The sequence below is a fragment of the Scyliorhinus torazame genome, chromosome 20, assembly GCF_047496885.1.
Source record: "Scyliorhinus torazame isolate Kashiwa2021f chromosome 20, sScyTor2.1, whole genome shotgun sequence".
NCBI classification, from domain to species: Eukaryota; Metazoa; Chordata; class Chondrichthyes; order Carcharhiniformes; family Scyliorhinidae; genus Scyliorhinus; species Scyliorhinus torazame.
Window position 1 is genome coordinate 25835285 of NC_092726.1, and position 21430 is coordinate 25856714.

General features: G+C 50.8%; 1 protein-coding gene across 7 annotated transcripts in view; it reads left to right on the forward strand.

The window, feature by feature from the left end:
• LOC140396997 (calsenilin-like) overlaps positions 1-20988 on the forward strand; it is a 64592-nt gene extending 43604 nt beyond the window's left edge. For 3 of the 7 annotated variants that reach the window (XM_072486014.1, XM_072486013.1, XM_072486016.1), the window contains 7 exons: positions 7359-7483; positions 9991-10060; positions 11773-11843; positions 12713-12820; positions 15819-15923; positions 16638-16700; positions 20734-20988. In XM_072486014.1, coding sequence (XP_072342115.1) covers positions 7359-7483; positions 9991-10060; positions 11773-11843; positions 12713-12820; positions 15819-15923; positions 16638-16700; positions 20734-20847 — 656 coding nt within the window. In that variant the 3' untranslated portion in view covers positions 20848-20988. Of the gene's footprint in view, positions 1-7358; positions 7484-9990; positions 10061-11772; positions 11844-12712; positions 12821-15818; positions 15924-16637; positions 16701-20157 lie in introns of all 7 variants that reach the window. The other 4 variants (XM_072486015.1, XM_072486018.1, XM_072486019.1 and 1 more) reach the window with 3 other exon arrangements.
• The last annotated feature ends 442 nt before the right edge of the window (positions 20989-21430 follow it).

The following is a 21430-nucleotide window of genomic DNA, read 5'->3' on the forward strand; positions in this document are numbered from 1 at the left end:
AGGTGCAGTTTCTCTGGCACTGTCTCTCTATAGGGTACAGTTTCTCTGGCACTGTCTCTCTATAGGGTACAGTTTCTCTGGCACTGTCTCTCTATGAGGTGCAGTTTCTCTGGCACTGTCTCTCTATAGGGTACAGTTTCTCTGGCACTGTCTCTCTATAGGGTACAGTTTCTCTGGCACTGTCTCTCTATAGGGTACAGTTTCTCTGGCACTGTCTCTCTATAGGGTACAGTTTCTCTGGCACTGTCTCTCTATAGGGTACAGTTTCTCTGGCACTGTCTCTCTATAGGGTACAGTTTCTCTGGCACTGTCTCGCTATAGGGCACAGTTTCTCTGGCACTGTCTCTCTATGAGGTGCAGTTTCTCTGGCACTGTCTCTCTGTAGGGTGCAGTTTCTCTGGCACTGTCTCTCTATAGGGTGAAGTTTCTCTGGCACTGTCTCTCTATAGGGTACAGTTTCTCTGGCACTGTCTCGCTATAGGGCACAGTTTCTCTGGCACTGTCTCTCTATGAGGTGCAGTTTCTCTGGCACTGTCTCTCTATAGGGTGCAGCTCTCTGGCACTGTCTCTCTATGAGGTGCAGTTTCTCTGGCACTGTCTCTCTATCGGGTGAAGTTTCTCTGGCACTGTCTCTCTATAGGGTACAGTTTCTCTGGCACTGTCTCGCTATAGGGCACAGTTTCTCTGGCACTGTCTCGCTATAGGGTACAGTTTATCTGGCACTGTCTCTCTATAGGGTGCAGTTTCTCTGGCACTGTCTCTCTATAGGGTACAGTTTATCTGGCACTGTCTCTCTATGGGGTACAGTTTCTCTGGCACTGTCTCTCTATAGGGTGCAGTTTCTCTGGCACTGTCTCTCTATAGGGCACAGTTTCTCTGGCACTGTCTCTCTATGAGGTGCAGTTTCTCTGGCACTGTCTCTCTATAGGGTGCAGTTTCTCTGGCACTGTCTCTCTATAGGGTACAGTTTCTCTGGCACTGTCTCGCTATAGGGCACAGTTTCTCTGGCACTGTCTCTCTATGAGGTGCAGTTTCTCTGGCACTGTCTCTCTATAGGGTGAAGTTTCTCTGGCACTGTCTCTCTATAGGGTACAGTTTCTCTGGCACTGTCTCGCTATAGGGCACAGTTTCTCTGGCACTGTCTCTCTATGAGGTGCAGTTTCTCTGGCACTGTCTCTCTATAGGGTGCAGTTTCTCTGGCACTGTCTCTCTATGAGGTGCAGTTTCTCTGGCACTGTCTCTCTATAGGGTGAAGTTTCTCTGGCACTGTCTCTCTATAGGGTACAGTTTCTCTGGCACTGTCTCGCTATAGGGCACAGTTTCTCTGGCACTGTCTCGCTATAGGGTACAGTTTATCTGGCACTGTCTCTCTATAGGGTGCAGTTTCTCTGGCACTGTCTCTCTATAGGGTACAGTTTATCTGGCACTGTCTCTCTATGGGGTACAGTTTCTCTGGCACTGTCTCTCTATAGGGTGCAGTTTCTCTGGCACTGTCTCTCTATAGGGCACAGTTTCTCTGGCACTGTCTCTCTATGAGGTGCAGTTTCTCTGGCACTGTCTCTCTATAGGGTGAAGTTTCTCTGGCACTGTCTCTCGATAGGGTACAGTTTCTCTGGCACTGTCTCGCTATAGGGCACAGTTTCTCTGGCACTGTCTCGCTATAGGGTACAGTTTATCTGGCACTGTCTCTCTATAGGGTACAGTTTCTCTGGCACTGTCTCGCTATAGGGTACAGTTTCTCTGGCACTGTCTCTCTATAGGGCACAGTTTCTCTGGCACTGTCTCTCTATAGGGTGCAGTTTCTCTGGCACTGTCTCTCTATAGGGTGAAGTTTCTCTGGCACTGTCTCTCTATAGGGTACAGTTTCTCTGGCACTGTCTCGCTATAGGGCACAGTTTCTCTGGCACTGTCTCTCTATAGGGCACAGTTTCTATGGCACTGTCTCTCTATAGGGTACAGTTTCTCTGGCACTGTCTCTCTATAGGGTACAGTTTCTCTGGCACTGTCTCTCTATAGGGTGCAGTTTCTCTGGCACTGTCTCTCTATAGGGTACAGTTTCTCTGGCACTGTCTCTCTATAGGGTGCAGTTTCTCTGGCACTGTCTCTCTATATGGTGCAGTTTCTCTGGCACTGTCTCTCTATAGGGTACAGTTTCTCTGGCACTGTCTCTCTATAGGGTACAGTTTCTCTGGCACTGTCTCTCTATAGGGTACAGTTTCTCTGGCACTGTCTCTCTATAGGGTACAGTTTCTCTGGCACTGTCTCGCTATAGGGCACAGTTTCTCTGGCACTGTCTCTCTATAGGGCACAGTTTCTATGGCACTGTCTCTCTATAGGGTACAGTTTCTCTGGCACTGTCTCTCTATAGGGTACAGTTTCTCTGGCACTGTCTCTCTATAGGGTGCAGTTTCTCTGGCACTGTCTCTCTATAGGGTACAGTTTCTCTGGCACTGTCTCTCTATAGGGTGCAGTTTCTCTGGCACTGTCTCTCTATATGGTGCAGTTTCTCTGGCACTGTCTCTCTATAGGGTACAGTTTCTCTGGCACTGTCTCTCTATAGGGTACAGTTTCTCTGGCACTGTCTCTCTATAGGGTACAGTTTCTCTGGCACTGTCTCTCTATAGGGTACAGTTTCTCTGGCACTGTCTCTCTATAGGGTACAGTTTCTCTGGCACTGTCTCTCTATAGGGTACAGTTTCTCTGGCACTGTCTCTCTATAGGGTACAGTTTCTCTGGCACTGTCTCTCTATAGGGTACAGTTTCTCTGGCACTGTCTCTCTATAGGGTACAGTTTCTCTGGCACTGTCTCTCTATGGGGTACAGTTTCTCTGGCACTGTCTCTCTATAGGGTGCAGTTTCTCTGGCACTGTCTCTCTATAGGGTGCAGTTTCTCTGGCACTGTCTCTCTATGGGGTACAGTTTCTCTGGCACTGTCTCTCTATAGGGTACAGTTTATCTGGCACTGTCTCTCTATGGGGTACAGTTTCTCTGGCACTGTCTCTCTATAGGGTGCAGTTTCTCTGGCACTGTCTCTCTATAGGGTACAGTTTCTCTGGCACTGTCTCTCTCTATAGGGCACAGTTTCTCTGGCACTGTCTCTCTATAGGGCACAGTTTCTCTGGCACTGTCTCTCTATAGGGTACAGTTTATCTGGCACTGTCTCTCTGTAGGGTGCAGTTTCTCTGGCACTGTCTCTCTATAGGGTACAGTTTCTCTGGCACTGTCTCTCTATAGGGCACGGTTTCTCTGGCACTGTCTCTCTATAGGGTACAGTTTCTCTGGCACTGTCTCTCTATAGGGTACAGTTTGTCTGGCACTGTCTCTCTATAGGATACAGTTTGTCTGGCACTGTCTCGCTATAGGGTGCAGTTTCTCTGGCACTGTCTCTCTATAAGATATTAAAGGGCTTTTAGTAGTTGACTGGAAGAAGGCACCTGGTTTTCTGGATGAGTTTGAAGTCTTTGTGGGTGTAGTTATGCAGAATGCCGGCAATAATTTGTCCATTCTGCCAGTTTGCTTTACAGAATAAAGTAATAGGCCCGAGGAGGCGAACTAGGCCCCGCCGCGATCGTGGCCATTCAGCCCTGCCTCCTTGGCCTGGCCCTTATCCTTCAACTGAAACGACCTCGTCCCAACTCCGCCTTCATGACTTGTCTCTCTCTCTCCGCCTCAAATATCAAGTGACGTTGCTTCAGGATAATTGACGGCGCCTCACTTTTAGCAACCATTTGTGGTAAAGCATTGAAACCCGTTCTGACCAATTCACCACAAAGCCTTTCGTTATTTGTTGTCTGGTTCAGTTCAAAATTTCTCCCCTTAACCCAGATATTCCAGTGAGTCAGAAAAAGAATCTTTAATTTTGCTAACCTTTCAACGAATGTACGAAATGGGAGATGGGCGGCCATTAGACGTTGGGCCTGCTCCACCATTCAATACCAAGATGGCTGGTCTCCCTCAGATAATTGCGACAACCCTTAATTCCATTGAAGTCCAAAAAAGCTAGCGATCTCTTCCTTGGATGACTGAGCTTCCACAGCCTATGCGAGTAGCGTATTCCAAGGCTTCACAGCTCTCTGAGGGAAGACATTCCTCCTCACCTCAGTCCAAATTGGCCGACCTCTTATTCTGAGACTGCACCCCAGCATCCCCCTCACCAGGCCTCTCAGGAATTTGATCTGTTTCGCTGAGGTCGCCTCACATTCTTCCAAACTCCAAGGGCCGACGCTTTAGCACAGCGGTTATCTCTGCTGCCTCACAGCGCCAGGGACCCGGGTTCGATCCCGGCCTTGGGTGGCTGTCTGTGTGGAGCTTTCCCCGTGTCTGCGTGGGTTTCCTCCGGGTGCTCCGGTTTCCCCCCACAGTCCAAAGATGTGCAGGTCAGGTGGATTGGCCAAGCTAATTTGGCACTTAGTGTCCAAGGATTAGGTGGGATTACGGGGATACGGCTGGGGGAGTGGGCCTAGATTGGGTGCTCTTTCGGAGGGTCGGTGCAGATAGGCTGATGGCCTTTCTACTGCCCTCTAGAGATTCTATGGATAGTCTACCTGATATCTTCCACTACAATTTCCTCATCCTGGGATTGTGGAGCGAGCCTCGGGGGGTTTGGGGGAAAGTGTAACCTCTCATTACGAATAGCTTCTCAATGAACCGCTATGCTGATTTCCCCATGCCTAAAGTCTGTCTCTCTCTGTCCCTCTCTCTCTCTCTCCGTGAGAACCTTTTGTGTTGGTGAGGTAAGCATTTTAACCTCATGAATAACCCAGTACTGGAGTTTCGTCGAGAAGGTTCCTTTCCTAGGCTGGTAGGCCGAAAGCCTGAGATACCGTTGCTTGGCGCAGTGCAGCAGTGAAAGCGGCACCCCGGATGTACATCACCTCAGTTAGTTCCTAAGCTCTTTACAAACAACAACTGTCATTTCTCTCTCCTCCTGCGCACAGAGAGGCTCAAAACAAGGATCAGAACATTGAGAATTGAAGCGTTGCTTAAACGGGGGCCAGTGTAGGTCAGCGAGCACCGGGGTGAGGGGGGGGGGGGGGGAATAGGGGACTGCGTTGTGCTGTGGGGTGCAGACGCTTGGATGACCTCAAGGTGGGGGCGCGATTTGGGAAACCAATCAGGAGCGTGTCAGAATAGTCAAGGCAAGAGAAAACGAAGCCATGAGTGATGCATGATCCATTGCACAGAGACGAGAGTTGAATACAGCTGAGGCTTTATTGTTCTAAGATGTGTGGCCTCCCACACCAGCTGGCGAAATGGCTGCTGCACGGAGGACACACATATTTATACTCCGCCTACTGGGCGGAGCCAGCAGGCAGGGATTACCGTCGTACATGTAGCACAGGTCCTACCGTACATCACCTAATATAGGTGCAGCAGTGGTTTACCACAATGAGCTTTAAGATAAGACTAAGCCAGAGAGGAGGTACACCTCGGGTGAAGTTGCATGTATCTAAGGCTTGTACGTCTGTTAGGCTGACGGACCGATATATTGGCGACCAGGACCCCAAAATGCCCACGCCGCAAAATCTTGTTTGCCTCAGAGGGCCAACGGGCAGCAGGCCAATGCACAGAAAGAGTCCATGAACAGCAGCAGCAGAGAGCGGACGGGACAGACAATTTCCCGCCCTCTGCCTCCCCCACACAATCGTGGGAAGGGCCCCTCACTTCCGTGCCAGGCTGCCCTGCGCCCCCAAGGCTGCGCCACCAGCTCAGGGAGAGGACGCACGCCGACGCCAGGCACGTCGCGAGGCTTTCCCGTCGGAGCCTCTCAAACGCGAGCGACGTCCGCCCGATTTACTCAGCGTGCGTAGTATCTGAGGCAATCGTGATTCTGCCTTATTTATAGCACAGCTCTTGACCAGGTTGGCAGATGAGATTCCTCTCCCATCTATTTTGAGTAAGACGCAGAATAAAAATAGACTGGCTGAGTTGGCAGTGATATTTGAGCAGACGGGAATTGAAGAAGAAATTCTGTCAAAAGTCAATGAGCAAGAATCCTCGAATCACCTCAGCAACTCAATTGCAGAGCTAATATCATCAGTGCTGTGGCCAGCAGGAGGGTGTGAATTTAAACAAGCCTGATTTCACCACTATTCAGAGTCAGAGAAACTGACCCTCTAGAGAGACAATACCAGAGAAACAGAAAGGTCATTTTTGATTTGCTTTCCCCTTTATAAACAATGGTGTATTTCCCAACTCCAATCTTCTATTAATAACCCCATTCGAGATTGGACGAACTCAGAGGGTTAGTTTATTCAAGCACACTCAAAACAAGACGGGTGGGGTTTACTACATCACCCCCTGTACAAAAAACAATAAATGAGGGATTGGGAAAGAATGACTTCCGAGCTGCGCTGATTGACATTTGCCCCTCACCCAGCTTCTGAAAGAAACAAGTAAATGGGGCCTACATCTGGGCGTGCAGCTCATTGGGGGTTTGTAGGACCTTGCTGAGCCAAAATGGGCTGGTGGGTCACCCACACTACGATGGTTGGCTCCGAAGATGCCATTCAGTGACAACCTCCAGATTTTCAGTGTCATGTGTGCAGTGTCGTACCGCCTGGTGTTATTCAAATAATTTGGGTTAAAGTGTGCCGATTATCTCTCTGCTGAAGCTGTAATAATAATAATCTTTTATTGTCGCAAGTATGAAGTTACTGTGAAAAGCCCCTAGTCACCACATCTCGGCACCTGTTCGGGTAAGCTGGTACGGGAATTGAACCCGCGCTGCTGGCCTTGTTCATAAACCCAGCTGTCTAGCCCACTGAGCGTGATGAAGGGGTTGACAGCTAAGCAGGCTGTGATGTCACTCATGGGAGGGTCTGGGGCTGTTTTATTTAGTTTCGTTTTCAGCCCTGCCCTGTGTCTGTTGTTTTTAGTTTCGTTTTCAGCCCTGCCCCGTGTCTGCTGTTTCTCAGTTTCGTTTTCAGCCCTGCCCTGTGTCTCCTATTTTTAGTTTCATTTTTAGACTTCTGCTCTGTGTTCTGAGGAAAGGAGTCGTGTTACTGCCATCTGAAGGCTTTTCTCCCTAGGACTTTGTGAATAAACCTGTAAGCCACTAAGTGCTAACTTTATTAATAAGTGGCATTTGATCTGTGTGTGCGTGTGTGGAGGTTGCTTCGTTGAAATGTTAGAAGTAGATGAGAAGGTCAGCTCAATGGCCTTTCTTTAATTTTTTGTAAGAACGTTTAAACTGTCAAAGAATCCTTCCTCACAGTTTATCAGCCGGTACCATACCACTGTTGGACTGATGGTTAAGGAACCGTCGCAGGCAGAGAGGGTGTGTCGGTGCGCGAGCGGGCAAGGTCGCTTCGACACCCCTGCCCTCGATTCACTTCACTCCATAATTCCCTTCACAGACGGCGATGAAATTGACGAGGACCTGTCGATGGTGCGACACCAGCCCGAGGGCCTCGATGAACTGCAGGGGAGGACTAAATTTACAAAGAAGGAGATTCAATCACTCTATCGGGGTTTCAAAAACGTACGTAAGATTACCTGAGGCCTCTGCAGGGAATACAATTCTGAGGGGGTGGGGTGAGATGATGAAAGGGTGTTTTCCCTCGTGTGGTGGGGGGGGGGGAATAGAAACATCAAAACATAGAAAATAGAAGCAGGAGGAGGCCATTCGGCCCTTCGAGCCTGCTCCGCCATTCATTATGATTATCGCTGACCATCAAGTTCAATACCCTGATCCCGCCGGCCCCCCATATCCCTCGATCCCTTCAGCCCCAAGAGCAAAATCTAATTCCTTCTTGAAATTACACAACAAAGAACAAAGAACAATACAGCACAGGAACAGGCCCTTCGGCCCTCCAAGCCTGTACCGGTCATGATACCAACCTTGTCCAAAACCCTCAGCACTTCCTTGTGCCGTGTCCCTCTATACCCGTCCTATCCATGTGTTTGTCAAGATGCCTTTTGATCACCGTTAATGTATCTGCTTCCACAACCTCCCCTGGCAACGCGTTCCAGGCACTCACCACCCTCTGTGTAAAAAACCTGCCTCACACATCTCCTCTAAACTTTGCCCCACGGACCTTAAACCTATGCCCCCTGGTGACTGACCCCTCCACCCTGGGAAAGAGTGCCTGCCCATCCACTCTATCCATGTCCCTCATAATCTTGTAGACCTCTGTCAGGTCACCCCTCAACCTCCGTCTTTCTAATGAAAACAGTCCGAGTCTATTCAGCCTCTCCACATAGCGAACACCCTCCAGACCAGTCAACATCCTGGTAAACCTCCTCTGCACCCTCTCCAAAGCCTCCACATCCTTCTGGTAGTGTGGCGACCAGAATTGTGCGCAATATTCCAAGTGCGGCCGTACCAAGGTTATTCACAACTGCGGCACGACTTGCCAGTTTTTATACTCGATGCCCCGTCCAATGAAGGTGAGCATTCTGTGTGCTTTCTTGAGTACCTTGTCCACTTGTGTTGCCACCTTCAAAGATCTGTGGACTTGCACGCCCAGATCTCTCTGACTTTCTATATTCCTCAGAGTTTGGCCATTTATTCTATATTTCCCTCTATGTTAGTCCTACCAAAATGCATGACCTCACTGTCTGGATTAAACTCCATTTGCCATTTCTCTGCCCAAGTCGCCAACCTACCTATGTCCCGCTCTATCCTCTGACAATCCTCAGCACTATCTGCCACTACCTACCAACCTTCGTATCATCCGCGAACTTCCTAATCAGGCCAGCTACATTTTCCTCCAAATCGTTTACGTATACTACAAACAACAGAGGCCCCAGCACAGATCCCTGTTTTGGCCTCAACTACCTTCTGTGGTAGCGAATTCCACAGATTCACCGCTCTCTGGGTGAAGAAATTTCTCCTCACCTCAGTCCTAAAAGGTTTACCCCTTATCCTCAAACTCTGACCCCTAGTTCTGGACTCCCCCACCATCGGGAACATTCTTTCTGAATCTATCCTGTCTAATCGTGTTAGAATTTTATAAGTTTCTATGTCCTCTCTCACTCTTCTGAACCCCAATGAATACAATCCTAACCGACTTAGTCTCTCATATGACAGTCCCGCCATCCCTGGAATCAGTCTGGTAAACCTTCTCTGCACTCCCTCGAGAGCAAGAACATCCTTCCTCAGCTAAGGACCCCAAAACTGCACACAATACTCCAGGTGTGGCCCCACCAATGCCCGATACAATTGCAGTGAAACATCCCGATTCCGATACTCAAATCCTCTCGCTATGAAGGCCAACATACCATTTGCCTTCTTTACTGCCTGCTGTACCTGCGCGCTTACTTTCAGCGACTGATACTCGAGGACACCAAGGTCTCGCTGCGTATCCACCTCTCTCAATTTACACCCGTTCCAATAATAACCTGCCTTCCTATTTTTGCTGCCAAAGTGAATAACCTCACATTTCTCCACGTTATACTGAATCTGCCATTCATGTGCCCACTCACTCAGCCTGACCAAATCCCGTTGAAGCATCTCCACATCCTCCTCACAGCTCCCCCTCCCACCCAACCTAATATCATCTGCAAATTGGAGATAATACATTTAGTTGCCTCGTCCAAATCATTCATATCTAATGTGGAACAGTTGGGGTCCTAGCACAGATCCCTGAGGTAGCCCACTGCCTGCCAATCAGAAAAAGACCAATTTATTCCAACTTCTAGAATGTTCTAGAACGGGCGGGCGCTATTTCAGAATGAGGGGTCTGCCATCGAAGACAGAGATGGGGGGGGCGGGGGGTTTCATCTCTCAGGTGACCATTAGTCTGTGGAATTCACTCCCCAGAGGGGTCCGGGGGTCACTGAACATGTTCAAGGCCGAGTCAGTCGGAATGAGGGATTGTCTCAAATTACGGGACAAGCGGCGGGGCGGACGATTTGCGAGTTGGCTTCCTACCTCACCTTTTGTGCGCTCTCTCTCTCTCTCTCTCCGCAATCTCGGAAGACAGGGATTGTGAAACTCAGGGATGCGAAAGGCAGCATGTAACCAGGGGCCTTGTTTGTTCACAGGAATGTCCCAGTGGGATGGTGGACGAGGATACTTTCAAAGCAATTTATTCTCAGTTCTTCCCGCAGGGAGGTAAGGAATTTAACTCACCCAGCAGCGCATATTAAAATTTCCTTAACATCTTTCAGGACATCAAAACGTTCTACGCCAATAAAGAACTTTTCAAAGTGTTGTCAGATATATAACTGGCACAGTTTATCAGTGAAAAATATAACTTTATATAAGCCATGGTTAATCATTTGATAGGGAATTGGAAAATCATTACATACTTAACATTAAAACAGCAACAAAGTCCAAAATCTAAGTGGATGACATTTGTCCTGGAATTCCGGCTCCATTAATCCCCACCGGGATTTTCCAGATGTTTACTCATGTTCAGTTTGGGTTCCCAGCCACCTGACCACATTACAACCTTGGTTTCAATTCCAGAGGTGAGATGAGAGTGGCTGTCCTCGACATCAAGGCAGCGTTTGACCGAGTATGGCATCAAGGAGCCCGAGCTAAACTGGAGTCAATGGGAATCAGAGGGAAAACTCTCCGCTGGTTGGAGTCACTACCTGGCACAAAGGAAGATGGTTGTGGTTGTTTGAGGTTAATCATCTCAGCTCCAGGACATCACTGCGGGAGTTCCTCAGGGTAGTGTCCTAGTCCCAACCATCTTCAGCTGCTTCATCAATGACCGTCCCTCCATCAGAAGGTCAGAAGTGGGGGTGTTCGCTGATGCACAATGTTCAGCACCATTCGCGACTCCTCAGATACTGAAGTAGTCCATGTCCAAATGCAGCAAGACCTGGACAACATCCAGGCTTGGGGCTGACAAGTGGCAAGTTACATTCGCGCTACACAAGTGCCAGGCAATAACCATCTCCTACAAGAGAGGATCTAACCATCACCCCTTGACATTCAATGGCATTACCATCGCCGAATCCCCCACATCCTGGGGGTTACCATTGATCAGAAACTGAACTAGACCCAGCCATATAAACACTGTGGCTACCAGAGCAGGTCAAAGGCTGGGAATCCTGCGGAGAGTAACTCACCTCCTGACTCCCCAAAGTCTGTCCACCATCTACAAGGCACAAGTCAGGAGTGTGATGGAATACTCTCCACTTGCCTGGATGAATGCAGCTCCCAACAACACTCAAGAAGCTCCACACCACCCAGGACAAAGCAGCCCCGCTTGATCGGCACCCCATCCACAAATATTCACTCCCTCCACCACCGCCGCACAGTGGCAGCCGTGTGTACCATCTACAAGATGCACTGCAGCAACTCACCAAGGCTCCTTAGGCAGCACCTTCCAAACACGCCAACTCTACCATCTAGAAGGACAAGGGCAGCAGATACCTGGGAACCCCACCACCTGGAGGTTCCCCTCCAAGTCACTCACCATCCCGACTTGGAAATATATTGGCCGTTCCTTCCCTGTCGCTGGGTCAAAATCCTGGAACTCCCTCCCTAACAGCACTGTGGGTGTACCTACTGCACCCGACTGCAGCGGCTCAAAACGGCGGCTCACCCCCCCTTCTCAGGGGGCAATTAGGAATTCTGGGCCTAGTCAGTGACGCTCGCATCCTATAAATTAATTGGAAAAATACACCATTGGCTACTGAAATATGCAGACAGTTAATACACAGCGGAAGAAAATTCGAAGTCAGCAGTGTCGGCCTTCGTCCCATTTGTAGAAAGTTGCAGACGCTGTAATAGAGTGTGCCTTATTTCGAGTTCATGGTTACAAGTCCAGGCCTTGAACTGAAGTAAACCTTTTGTCCTTCTGGTTCCAGATGCCTCGACCTACGCACATTTCCTGTTTAATGCCTTCGACATGGACCGCCGTGGGGCCATCCAATTCGAGGTGAGTCACCGATGAACTTTGGGAAGTAGCCTTGAACCCATCAGTCCTGCTCTGCCGCTTTGCAAGAACCTCTTTTTTTTTTTCTTCATTCGTTCTTTCGCTCTTGGGATGCGGGCAGTATTTCTTGCCCATCCCTAATTGCCCTCAAACTGAGTAGCATTTCAAGAGTCAACCACATTGCTGGTGGGTCTGGAGTTGCGTGTAGGGCAGACCAGGTGAGGACGGCAGATTTCCTTCCCTCAAGAACATTCGCGAACCCGATGGGTTTTTACGACAGTCGACAATGGTCGACATCAGACTTTTAATTCCAGATTTTTTTTAAAAAGGTGAATTCAAAGTTCACCAAATGCCATGGCGAGGTTCGAACTCGAGTCTCCAGAGGGCTGGATTAATATGGAAAACCTCCGGTCAAACATGGCTGGCAGTGGGGTGATCCAGTCCGCTCAGCGGGTCCAGTTCGCAGTGTATGACCTTTTACACGTGTGTTGCAGTCCAGGGAGATGGATAGTAATGGGAGAGATTTCCAATCATTCAGAATCTCTCTCCTGTTCTCACTGTCCTCCCAAATGGTGCAGGTGAATCCAAAAAGGTTGGGAGTGGTTACTGGGTTACGGGGATAGGGTGGAGGCGTGGGCTTAGGAAGGATGCTCTTTCCAAGGGCCGGTGTAGACTCGATGGGCCAAATGGCCTCCTTCTGCGCTATAAATTCTATGATACGTTTCTATGATTCTATCCACGCTGAGGAGAGAGACTGCGAAGCGACGGGTGTCTCGGAGATGGGCTCGTAGACCGTGGAAGCTTGGCGGGGGAATCGAACGGGCAGCCATTTTAATGAATTTGGCGCTACTCTTTTCCCCTCTGACCCTCAGGATTTTGTGATCGGCCTCTCCGTGTTATTGCGTGGGACTGTGCACGAGAAACTCAACTGGGCATTCAACCTCTATGACATCAACAAGGATGGCTACATCACCAAGGAGGTACGAAACACGCACCTCATGAAATGTCAGAGCTACGTTCGGCCTGAAATGTATCCCGGGAACATCCTGTAGATCTTTGAAAAAAGAAAGCCATTTTAATTTGCCATAATCCTTAATTAGGCAATTATCGGACTTCGGATTAACCCAAGCAAATCAATTTAGCTCAGAGATGCAGAGGGATCTTGGTGTCCCAGTGCATCACAAAAGGTTAGTTTGCAGGCACAGCAACGCATTCGGAAAGCAAATGCAATTTAATCGTTTATTGTGAGGGCAATTGATCACAAAAGTAGGGAGGTTATGCTTCAGTTGCACGGGGCATTGGTGACATCATATTTGGAATATTGTGTACAGTATCAGCCTCCTCATCTACGGGAAAGATGCAAATGTGTTGCCACACCTCAGGCCATGTCTATGTAGTTTCATTGTTGGTTATTTCTGTTCAATTGAAGTTTGACGATCTACGCACCTCAACGTCTCCAATGGACCACGTTTCCTTTGGTATCTAAATTGTCTATTGAACATTTGCTCACATTGAACATATCTAACCGATAAGTCATCTAAAGCAGTGTTGTTCAAACTTTTTCTCCGGGCAACCATTTTTACCAACCGGCCAACTTTTGCGATCCATAGCGGCCGACCTTCGCGACCCACGCCGGCCGACCTTCGCAACCCACGCCTGCCGACCTTCGCGACCCATGCCGTCCGACCTTCGCGACCCATGCCGACCGACCTTCGCGGCCCACGCCGGCCGACCTTCGCGACCCATGCTGACCGACCTTCGCGGCCCACGCCGGCCGACCTTCGCGACCCACGCCAGCCGACCTTCGCGGCCCATGCCGGCCGACCTTCGCGGCCCACGCCGGCCGACCTTCGCAACCCACGCCTGCCGACCTTCGCAACCCACGCCGGCCGACCTTCGCGACCCATGCCGACCGACCTTCGCGGCCCACGCCGGCCGACCTTCGCGGCCCACGCCAGCCGACCTTCGCGACCCACGTCAGCCGACCTGCGTGACCCACCATTTTCTCTTACCTTATTTGCGGTTGACAAAAATAGAGGACATGGGTTTGGGTCCCTTTGGCCCTCGTACACGCTCCTCCAATGGAACCTGTTGGATGAAGGTGAAGCCTTCCGGTGTCGGAAAGTATGGTGGCTCCTTCTGCCCAAAGTTCTGCATTTTTTTCCTATATAATTTTATCCAAAAAAACCCCTCCCAAACTTGTAAAATAAAAATGAATAAAATAAATGAATAAAATGAGTAAAACCGCCCCGAACTTGTAAAACAAAAAGCTGCGATAATCGGGCACGCATGCTCAGTGAGGCCGCATTTTATTTACATGTTCGCGGCCATTTTGAAGGCCATTTGCAGCCGGCGGTATTAACCGCCGGCTGTTACGTGCAGATTTGCGCGATCGGGAGCGCCGTGACGGATAGCTCCGCGACCCTTCCGAAATCCGCCCGCGGGTCGCGCCCCCGAGTTTGACAATGCCTGATCTAAAACCAGTTCAAGCTAGTATTCCAACTTATGGGGCGCAATTCTCCCATCAGGAGTCTAAGTGCCGAAGCCGGAGTGAAAACCGGAGTGTTTCACTCCGGCGTCGGAGCCCGCTCCCAGCCCCCTATTCTCCCACCCCCCCCGGGGGGGCTAGGATCGGTGTCGCGTCATTTACGCGCGCCGGGCCTCGGCGCGCTTAACAGCGGCACTGCGTAAATGACGTCGCCCGCGCCTGCGCGGTTGCCGCCCTCCCCGAGGCCGCCCCGCAAGAAGATGTCTGACGGATCTCGCGGGGCGGCGGAGGAAAGGAGGTCGTCCTTCAGAGAGGCCAGCCCGCCGATCGGTGGGCACCGATCGCGGGCCAGACCCCATTTGAGCCCCCCCCGGTGCAGGAACCCCCCTCCCCCCCCACAGGCCGCCCCCCCCCAAGCGCTCCCGCCGGCAGCGACCAGGTGTGGACGGCGCCGGGGGGGGAACCCGCCATTTTGGGCAGGTCGTTCGGCCCATCCGGGCCGGAGCATCGCCGCTCGCCCATTGCAAACAGGGCGGGGCCCCGGCGATTCTCCCACCTGGCATGGGGGGGGAGAGAATTTCGCCCATGAAGTTTAAATTCCAGCCGAAACATAACTACCGGATTAATTATGATTGTACCTTGCCCAGGTGCACTAATCAATGCACATGCAATTGTAAGATGCAGAGTTCAAATGGCTTCTTAAGTCAGTGTTGGGGTTCACAAGACAAGGGAATGCACAATGAACGGTCGGACGTACAGAGGAGCAGAGGGACCTTGGGGTACATGTCCACAGATCCCTGAAGACAGCAGGACAGGTATATAAGGTGGTTAAGAAGGCAGATGGGATACTTGCCTTTATTAGCCGAGGTATAGACTATAAGAGCGGGGAGGTTATGACGGAGCTGTATAAAACGCTGGTTAGGTCACAGCTAGAGTACTGTGTGCAGTTCTCGTCGCCACTCTATCGGAAGGATGTGGTTGCACTAGAGAGGGTGCAGAGGGGATTCACCAGGATGCTGCCTGGGCTGGAGCGTTTCAGCTATGGAGAGAGGCTGGTTACGCTGGGGTTGTTTTCCTTGGAGCAGAGAAGGCTGAGGGGGGACCTGATTGAGGTGGACAACATTATGAGGGTCACAGATAGGGTGGATAGGGAGGAACTTTTCCCCTTAGTAGAGGGTCAGTAACCAGGGGGCACAGATTTAAGGTAAGGGGCAGGAGATTGAGGGGATTTGAGGAGAAACGTTTTCACCCAGAGGGTGTTGGGAATCTGGGACTCGCTGCCTGAAAGGGTGGTAGAGGCAGCAACTCTCACAACTATTAAAAAGTGTTTAGATGAGCTCTTGGAAACGTTGTAGCGAACAAGGCTATGGAGCAAGTGCTGGGAAATGGGATTAGAATAGATCGGTGCTTGATGGCCCACACAAACACGATGGGCCGAAGGGTCTCCTTCCGTGCTTAAAAATCTATGACTCCATGACTCTTTCCCCCAGGAAATGTTGGCGATCATTCAATCAATCTACGATATGATGGGCAGGTACACATACCCCATCCTACACCAAGACGCGCCGATCGAACACATGGAAAAGTTCTTCCAGGTACGGGCAGAGATGGGGGACTTTGCATTGATGTAGCGCCCGTTGCGTCCTCCTCGATGCGGCCAATGGGATTCGTTATACATCCAACTGCTTTTATGCCAATTTGCGCACCTCAACCCCCCGCCAACAACGGCACGATAAACGCAAGATCTTCTGTTTTTGTTTGTGACGTTTATCGAAGGACAAAGATAGGCAAGAACCCTGGGTTAACCAAACCTCAGCCCCAACCCTGCCCACCCAGCTCTCCTCTAAAAGAATGCCATGAGATATTTTCATTCCACCCACAAACAAACTCAAGCCCTCTGTTTTAAAGCCTCCTCTCAAAGGTGGCACCTCCAACTCTGCAGCACTCCCTCAGCACTGCGCCAGAGTGTCAGCCTTGACCCTAATTGTGCTCAAGTCCTGGAGTGGGAGTTGAACTCCCAACGTTGTGACACCAAAGGCGGCAATGCGAAAGGTGGTCATAGATATGCACAAGGATGCTAGGTCTCGTAAAGGTCGATGGTCAGCCAGACACCTGCACGAACTGTTAAACATAGATCTTTTGTTATATCTTCCGAGCAGACTCCCTCTGCTGGTACATGTGTGTGTGTGTGCGTGTGTGTGGTAGCCACAAGCAGGCAAAAAGCACAGCGCAATTTTCAATATGCTACACCGCTGGAAACTAATTGTTGCCTTCCTCTTCCACCCCGCTCCCCCCCCACCCCACCTCAGAAGATGGACAGGAACCAGGACGGAGTGGTGACGATTGATGAATTCATTCAGACCTGCCAGAAGGTGAGTGGCGCTTTAGCCCAGGGTCACTCCGAATGGAGGAACGTACACCCGTTCGAAGGAGGCATCCTTGTTCATCCTTGGGTGGAATTAGAGGACTTCATTCCATGCAACACAGAAGGAGCGCATTGAGCCCATGTTGTTCGTGGCACCTTTTCGAGGGAGGCCTCCAATTCGACTCACTATCCCGATAGCCTCACAACCTTCCGAATGACAATACCTCTGGGCGTTAAAGCTTTCTCCGCGCTCCCCTTGATAATCTCATCAATTCTCTGAAACCTGTCTCCCTTCGTAAGTTTAAATGCTTCTATCCAATCCTCCTATCATCTTCCATACACTATAAGGAGAACAATCTGAATTTCATCTTTAACGTAACAACGGGTGGGATAATCCGTTCCCTGACGCCGGTTTTGTACTCGCTGATCGGGCGGAGAATCCCGTCTGACGCCCAAATCGGAGACGGCGCCGGTTTGACGCCAGTTTTCTACCCCCGCCCCCTCCGAAATGGCATCATCGCGTCGTGCGGCGCACGCCACTGGACTGGCGTTGGCGCATTACCTGAAGGCCCTCCCCCCCGATGGGCCGAGTTCCCGACCGCGCGGTTGACGTGTGGTCTCAGCGGTGGGGAACCCCGACCTGGCGGCTGCGGACTGCGCCCAGGGCCGCCACAGCCGGGGCGGGAGCCGTGCTGCTCGCCGGGGTGGGGCGGGCTTCCGCGAGGGCTGGGGGCGACTGGTAGAGGGTAGCCAGAGGGACACTGTTTGGCAGGTCAAGTCCGCGCACAGCCGGCGCCATGTTTTACGGCGCGACCAGGTCGTCGCCGTCCGCATGCGCGGCCGCGGACCCGGCCGTTCTCCAGGCGATTATTTCGTGGGAGCCGGGAGTTTTACTTGGCACAGCTGCAGGTCGCAGGATCGTTGAGGGTTCGGCGCCGATTTTGCCATCGTACAACTCCCCGGCATCGGCACTTCGCCTCAAAATGGAGGAACCGTATCTTCCACTCGCAGCAGGCTATATCCTCGATACTGTCCATGACGGCTCATATTAAGGAGCGGGGAGGGGACTCGATAGCTCAGCTCCCAGTAGGTGGAAGGGTTAAACTCGAGAGGAGTCCGCAATTGCAGGAATACTGAGAGTGGGAGGAGGTTCCAGAGATCAGAGATTCCCGGGAATAGAGCTGGAGACTTCCCTCTACCACCCCCATTCCGGCCAATCTTCCGATTCACCCGATTAGGCACCTTACAGCCGTCCGGATTTAGCAGTGAGTTGAACGATTTCACTCCATGAACTCTGTCCTCCATTTTGATTTTTCGCGCCAAATCGCAATTCTCTGTCGCCTCAACAGCGGCGTCAGTGCGTTCCACTGTGCACGAACAGTAAACAGTAAACGGCATTGGCATATTTAATTAATTAATAATCTTTATTAGTGTCACAAGTAGGCTTACATTAACACTGCAATGAAGTGACTGTGAAAATCCCCTCGTCGCCACATTCCGGCGCCTGTTCGGGTCACAGAGAGAGAATTCAGAATGTCCAGTCCACCTAACAAGCACGTCTTTCGGGACTTGTGGGAGGAAACCGGAGCACCCGGAGGAAACCCACGCAGACACGGGGAGAACGTGCAGACTCCGCACAGACAGTGACCCAAGGCTGGAATCGAACCCGGGACCCTGGCACTGTGAAGCAACAGTGCTAACCACTGTGCTACCGCCTCCACTGGGCCGCACACCGCTGACTGTCCACTGTGAACTTAGGGCCACAGGTCATATGGGTGGCCCCCCCAGGCCACCTCTGACTCCAGCCGACCTGTGCCACCTCGTTGGCTGGGATGAGTGCGTGTGGGGAGTGTAATGTGTATGTGCGGCTGTAGCTTGTCAGCCTCCCGAGTGTCAATCACGGACCCGGCCAATCCCGTACCATTTCCCATTGGAATCGATTGGGGCCCCGGTGTTAGCCCCTCCACAGTCGCTGAATCGATCCAGGTTCGGCACCAGTTTTGCTGTCATGCAACTCCTGAAATCCTGCCTTGGCTCCAACACTTAGTCTCAGAAGCGGAGAATCCCGCCAATGGTATATTAAAACAAACTATATTACCAACACATTATTAAAATATCTTTAATATCACACAAGGAAATAACAAAAAAACATTGCTGGTTAACACAGTAATACAATCATCCTTAACTGCTATCTTTATTCCCACTTACACAACAAGAAAAAAGTATCTCAGCGCTCAATACCATTGGCCCTCAGAGAAATCTGCTGTAAAGAGTGTTCTTTGAAAGAGATCATTCGACCGTGCTTTAAAGATAGGATCTGACCCCTGCCAGACCCATGCAGAAATTCTGGCTGTATGTCTTCAGAAGCTGTTTCTCAGCCTGTTTCGGCTCCCCTTGTCCTCAGACAAGTCTGCACAGCTTTAAAGACAGGGCAGCACGGTAGCCTTGTGGATAGCACAAATGCTTCACAGCTCCAAGGTCCCAGGTTCGATTCCGGCTTGGGTCACTGTCTGTGCGGAGTCTGCACATCCTCCCCGTGTGTGCGTGGGTTTTCTCCGGGTGCTCCGGTTTCCTCCCACAGTCCAAAGATGTGCGGGTTAGGTGGATTGGCCATGCTAAATTGCCCATAGTGTCCAAAATTGCCCTTAGTGTAAGGTGGGGTTACTGGGTTATGGGGATAGGGTGGAGGTGTGGACCTTGGGTAGGGTGCTCTTTCCAAGAGCCGGTGCAGACTCGATGGGCCGAATGGCCTCCTTCTGCACTGTAAATTCTATCTCTTTTAATGGAACTGCAGGGAGAACTAGCTACTTAACTTCTAGACACAGCGGTATTCAGCTCAGAACTTCTTTTACAAAAATGCTAGATGCCTTAGCTCCACCCAGCATCAACATCATCTTTCCAAGCTGAAATTTGATGAACTCCACAGGGAATCCCCTTAATCAAAACAAAATTCCATTCACCCAAGCTTTTACGATGCTTTAATTGCACCCCTTGTCCCAACCTTTGAAACTAGGAGTTCTTTTTAAAACATGACCACAGCAGTCAAACGCACACTAACCCAGGATTTGAACCCTTACTGTGCCAAGTATGTATAACACAATAGATCTGAAATCCCTCCATTCAACACCGCCCCCCTCTGACTCACGCCCATGACAGCTTTGGCAAATCTCTCCCCAACCCCCACCTCTCCCGTGACCTTCGATTCTGCTCCACCACCCGCCGTGCAAAACTCCATCACATTTCCCGCTCTCCTTAACTCTGGAAAGGAGTCGTGCAGACCGGAAACGTGAACTCTGTTTTCTCTCTCTCCGCGGGTGTGCCGGGTCTGCTGAGGTGTTCCAGCTTTTACCGTCGGACTCCTTCGGCAGTATTATTGTGCTTTTATCTGACCCCTTGTTAAAGCCCGTGGGGCTTCGATAGTGCCGACTAACTCTTGTCTCGCTCTCTCTGTGTCTCACACGCAGGACGAAACGATTATGCAGTCGATGCAACTCTTTGAAAATGTCATCTAGACATCGTCACACCGAGGAGAGAGAGAAAGAGAGACCCGGTGCCAGGCTCCTTCACCCATCATTTCGCTCTCGTCGAGACCCCGTCCGTTCACGAGCGCACTCTTAATTGAGGAGACTGTTTCGTTTTCGATATAAGCAATATAAGCAACTGGGAAAAAGTCTCCACCCCTCAACGTCTTGCTGCCAAGGTCGGAATGGGATGAGCACAGCTCCCGGCTGGCAGGAGATTTTTTTTTCTTCTGACGGAAAACACGGCCGTTTCGCAAACGTCTGCCCGCTGCGACCCCCGGGCGCGGAGTGGGACTCTGACCACAGGGCTGCCCGACCTTCCAACGCGGGTGGGGGGGGGGGGAGGGCAGGGGTTCGGCGAGACGGGAGGTGAGGATTTGCACTTGGGACTGCCTCAAAACCCACCCCCTCCCCGATGTCCCCCCCCCCCATCCATTGCTGTTCTTGCCAACACGCTGCCCTGCTCTCCCGTGCTGCGCCCACGCGTGACTGAACTGTGAAATGCTCCCCTTTTTACAGAAACTAAACCCACACTCGATGGAAGCTTCTGCAAACGGGAACCACAGGACCCTGAAATGCAAGAAATCTCTGCAAACCTTCGGCCCACTCGAGACTCCTGCTCTCCCATACTAGCCTCCAATTGCCGTGCTATCTAACGCCACTTCCAGCCAAGCTTCTTGACGAGGGACAGGAAATTTTGCGTCAGAGGGAGAAAATAAATAAAAGTGTCAGCGATGTTTCTACATTAAACACTGATTAAAGCCTTCTCAGCCATCACAGTTTACAGTACAGCCTATGTTAACGTGCCATCGTCTGTCTTTAATGGTTATTGACCTGATTATTCAACACCCGCATTGTGGATCAAGCCGCCGAGTCCATCAGGCCCGGCTGAGGCCTACTGCAGAGGCTTCCTACACTCTGGTACAAATCGAGTCCCGAGAGGATTCTGCCACTTATCAAGTTCAGGAGAGAGCTCACATTCTGTCAGATTTAGGGGGACGTGGATAGACGAGCGATATTTTCAACCCGATCGCTTGTCACATTTTGTTGTATTTACAGTCAGCGCCGACTGTGCGAATGGAACTAATATTACATTAGACAGTTGCTGCCCAGAACCACTTCAAATATAATGCACTATCAGATTTCCCTGAAAAGGAACACTAACTGTTCTCGAAGTAGTCCCCAAGACGCGGATAAACATCCTGGCATCTCAAAA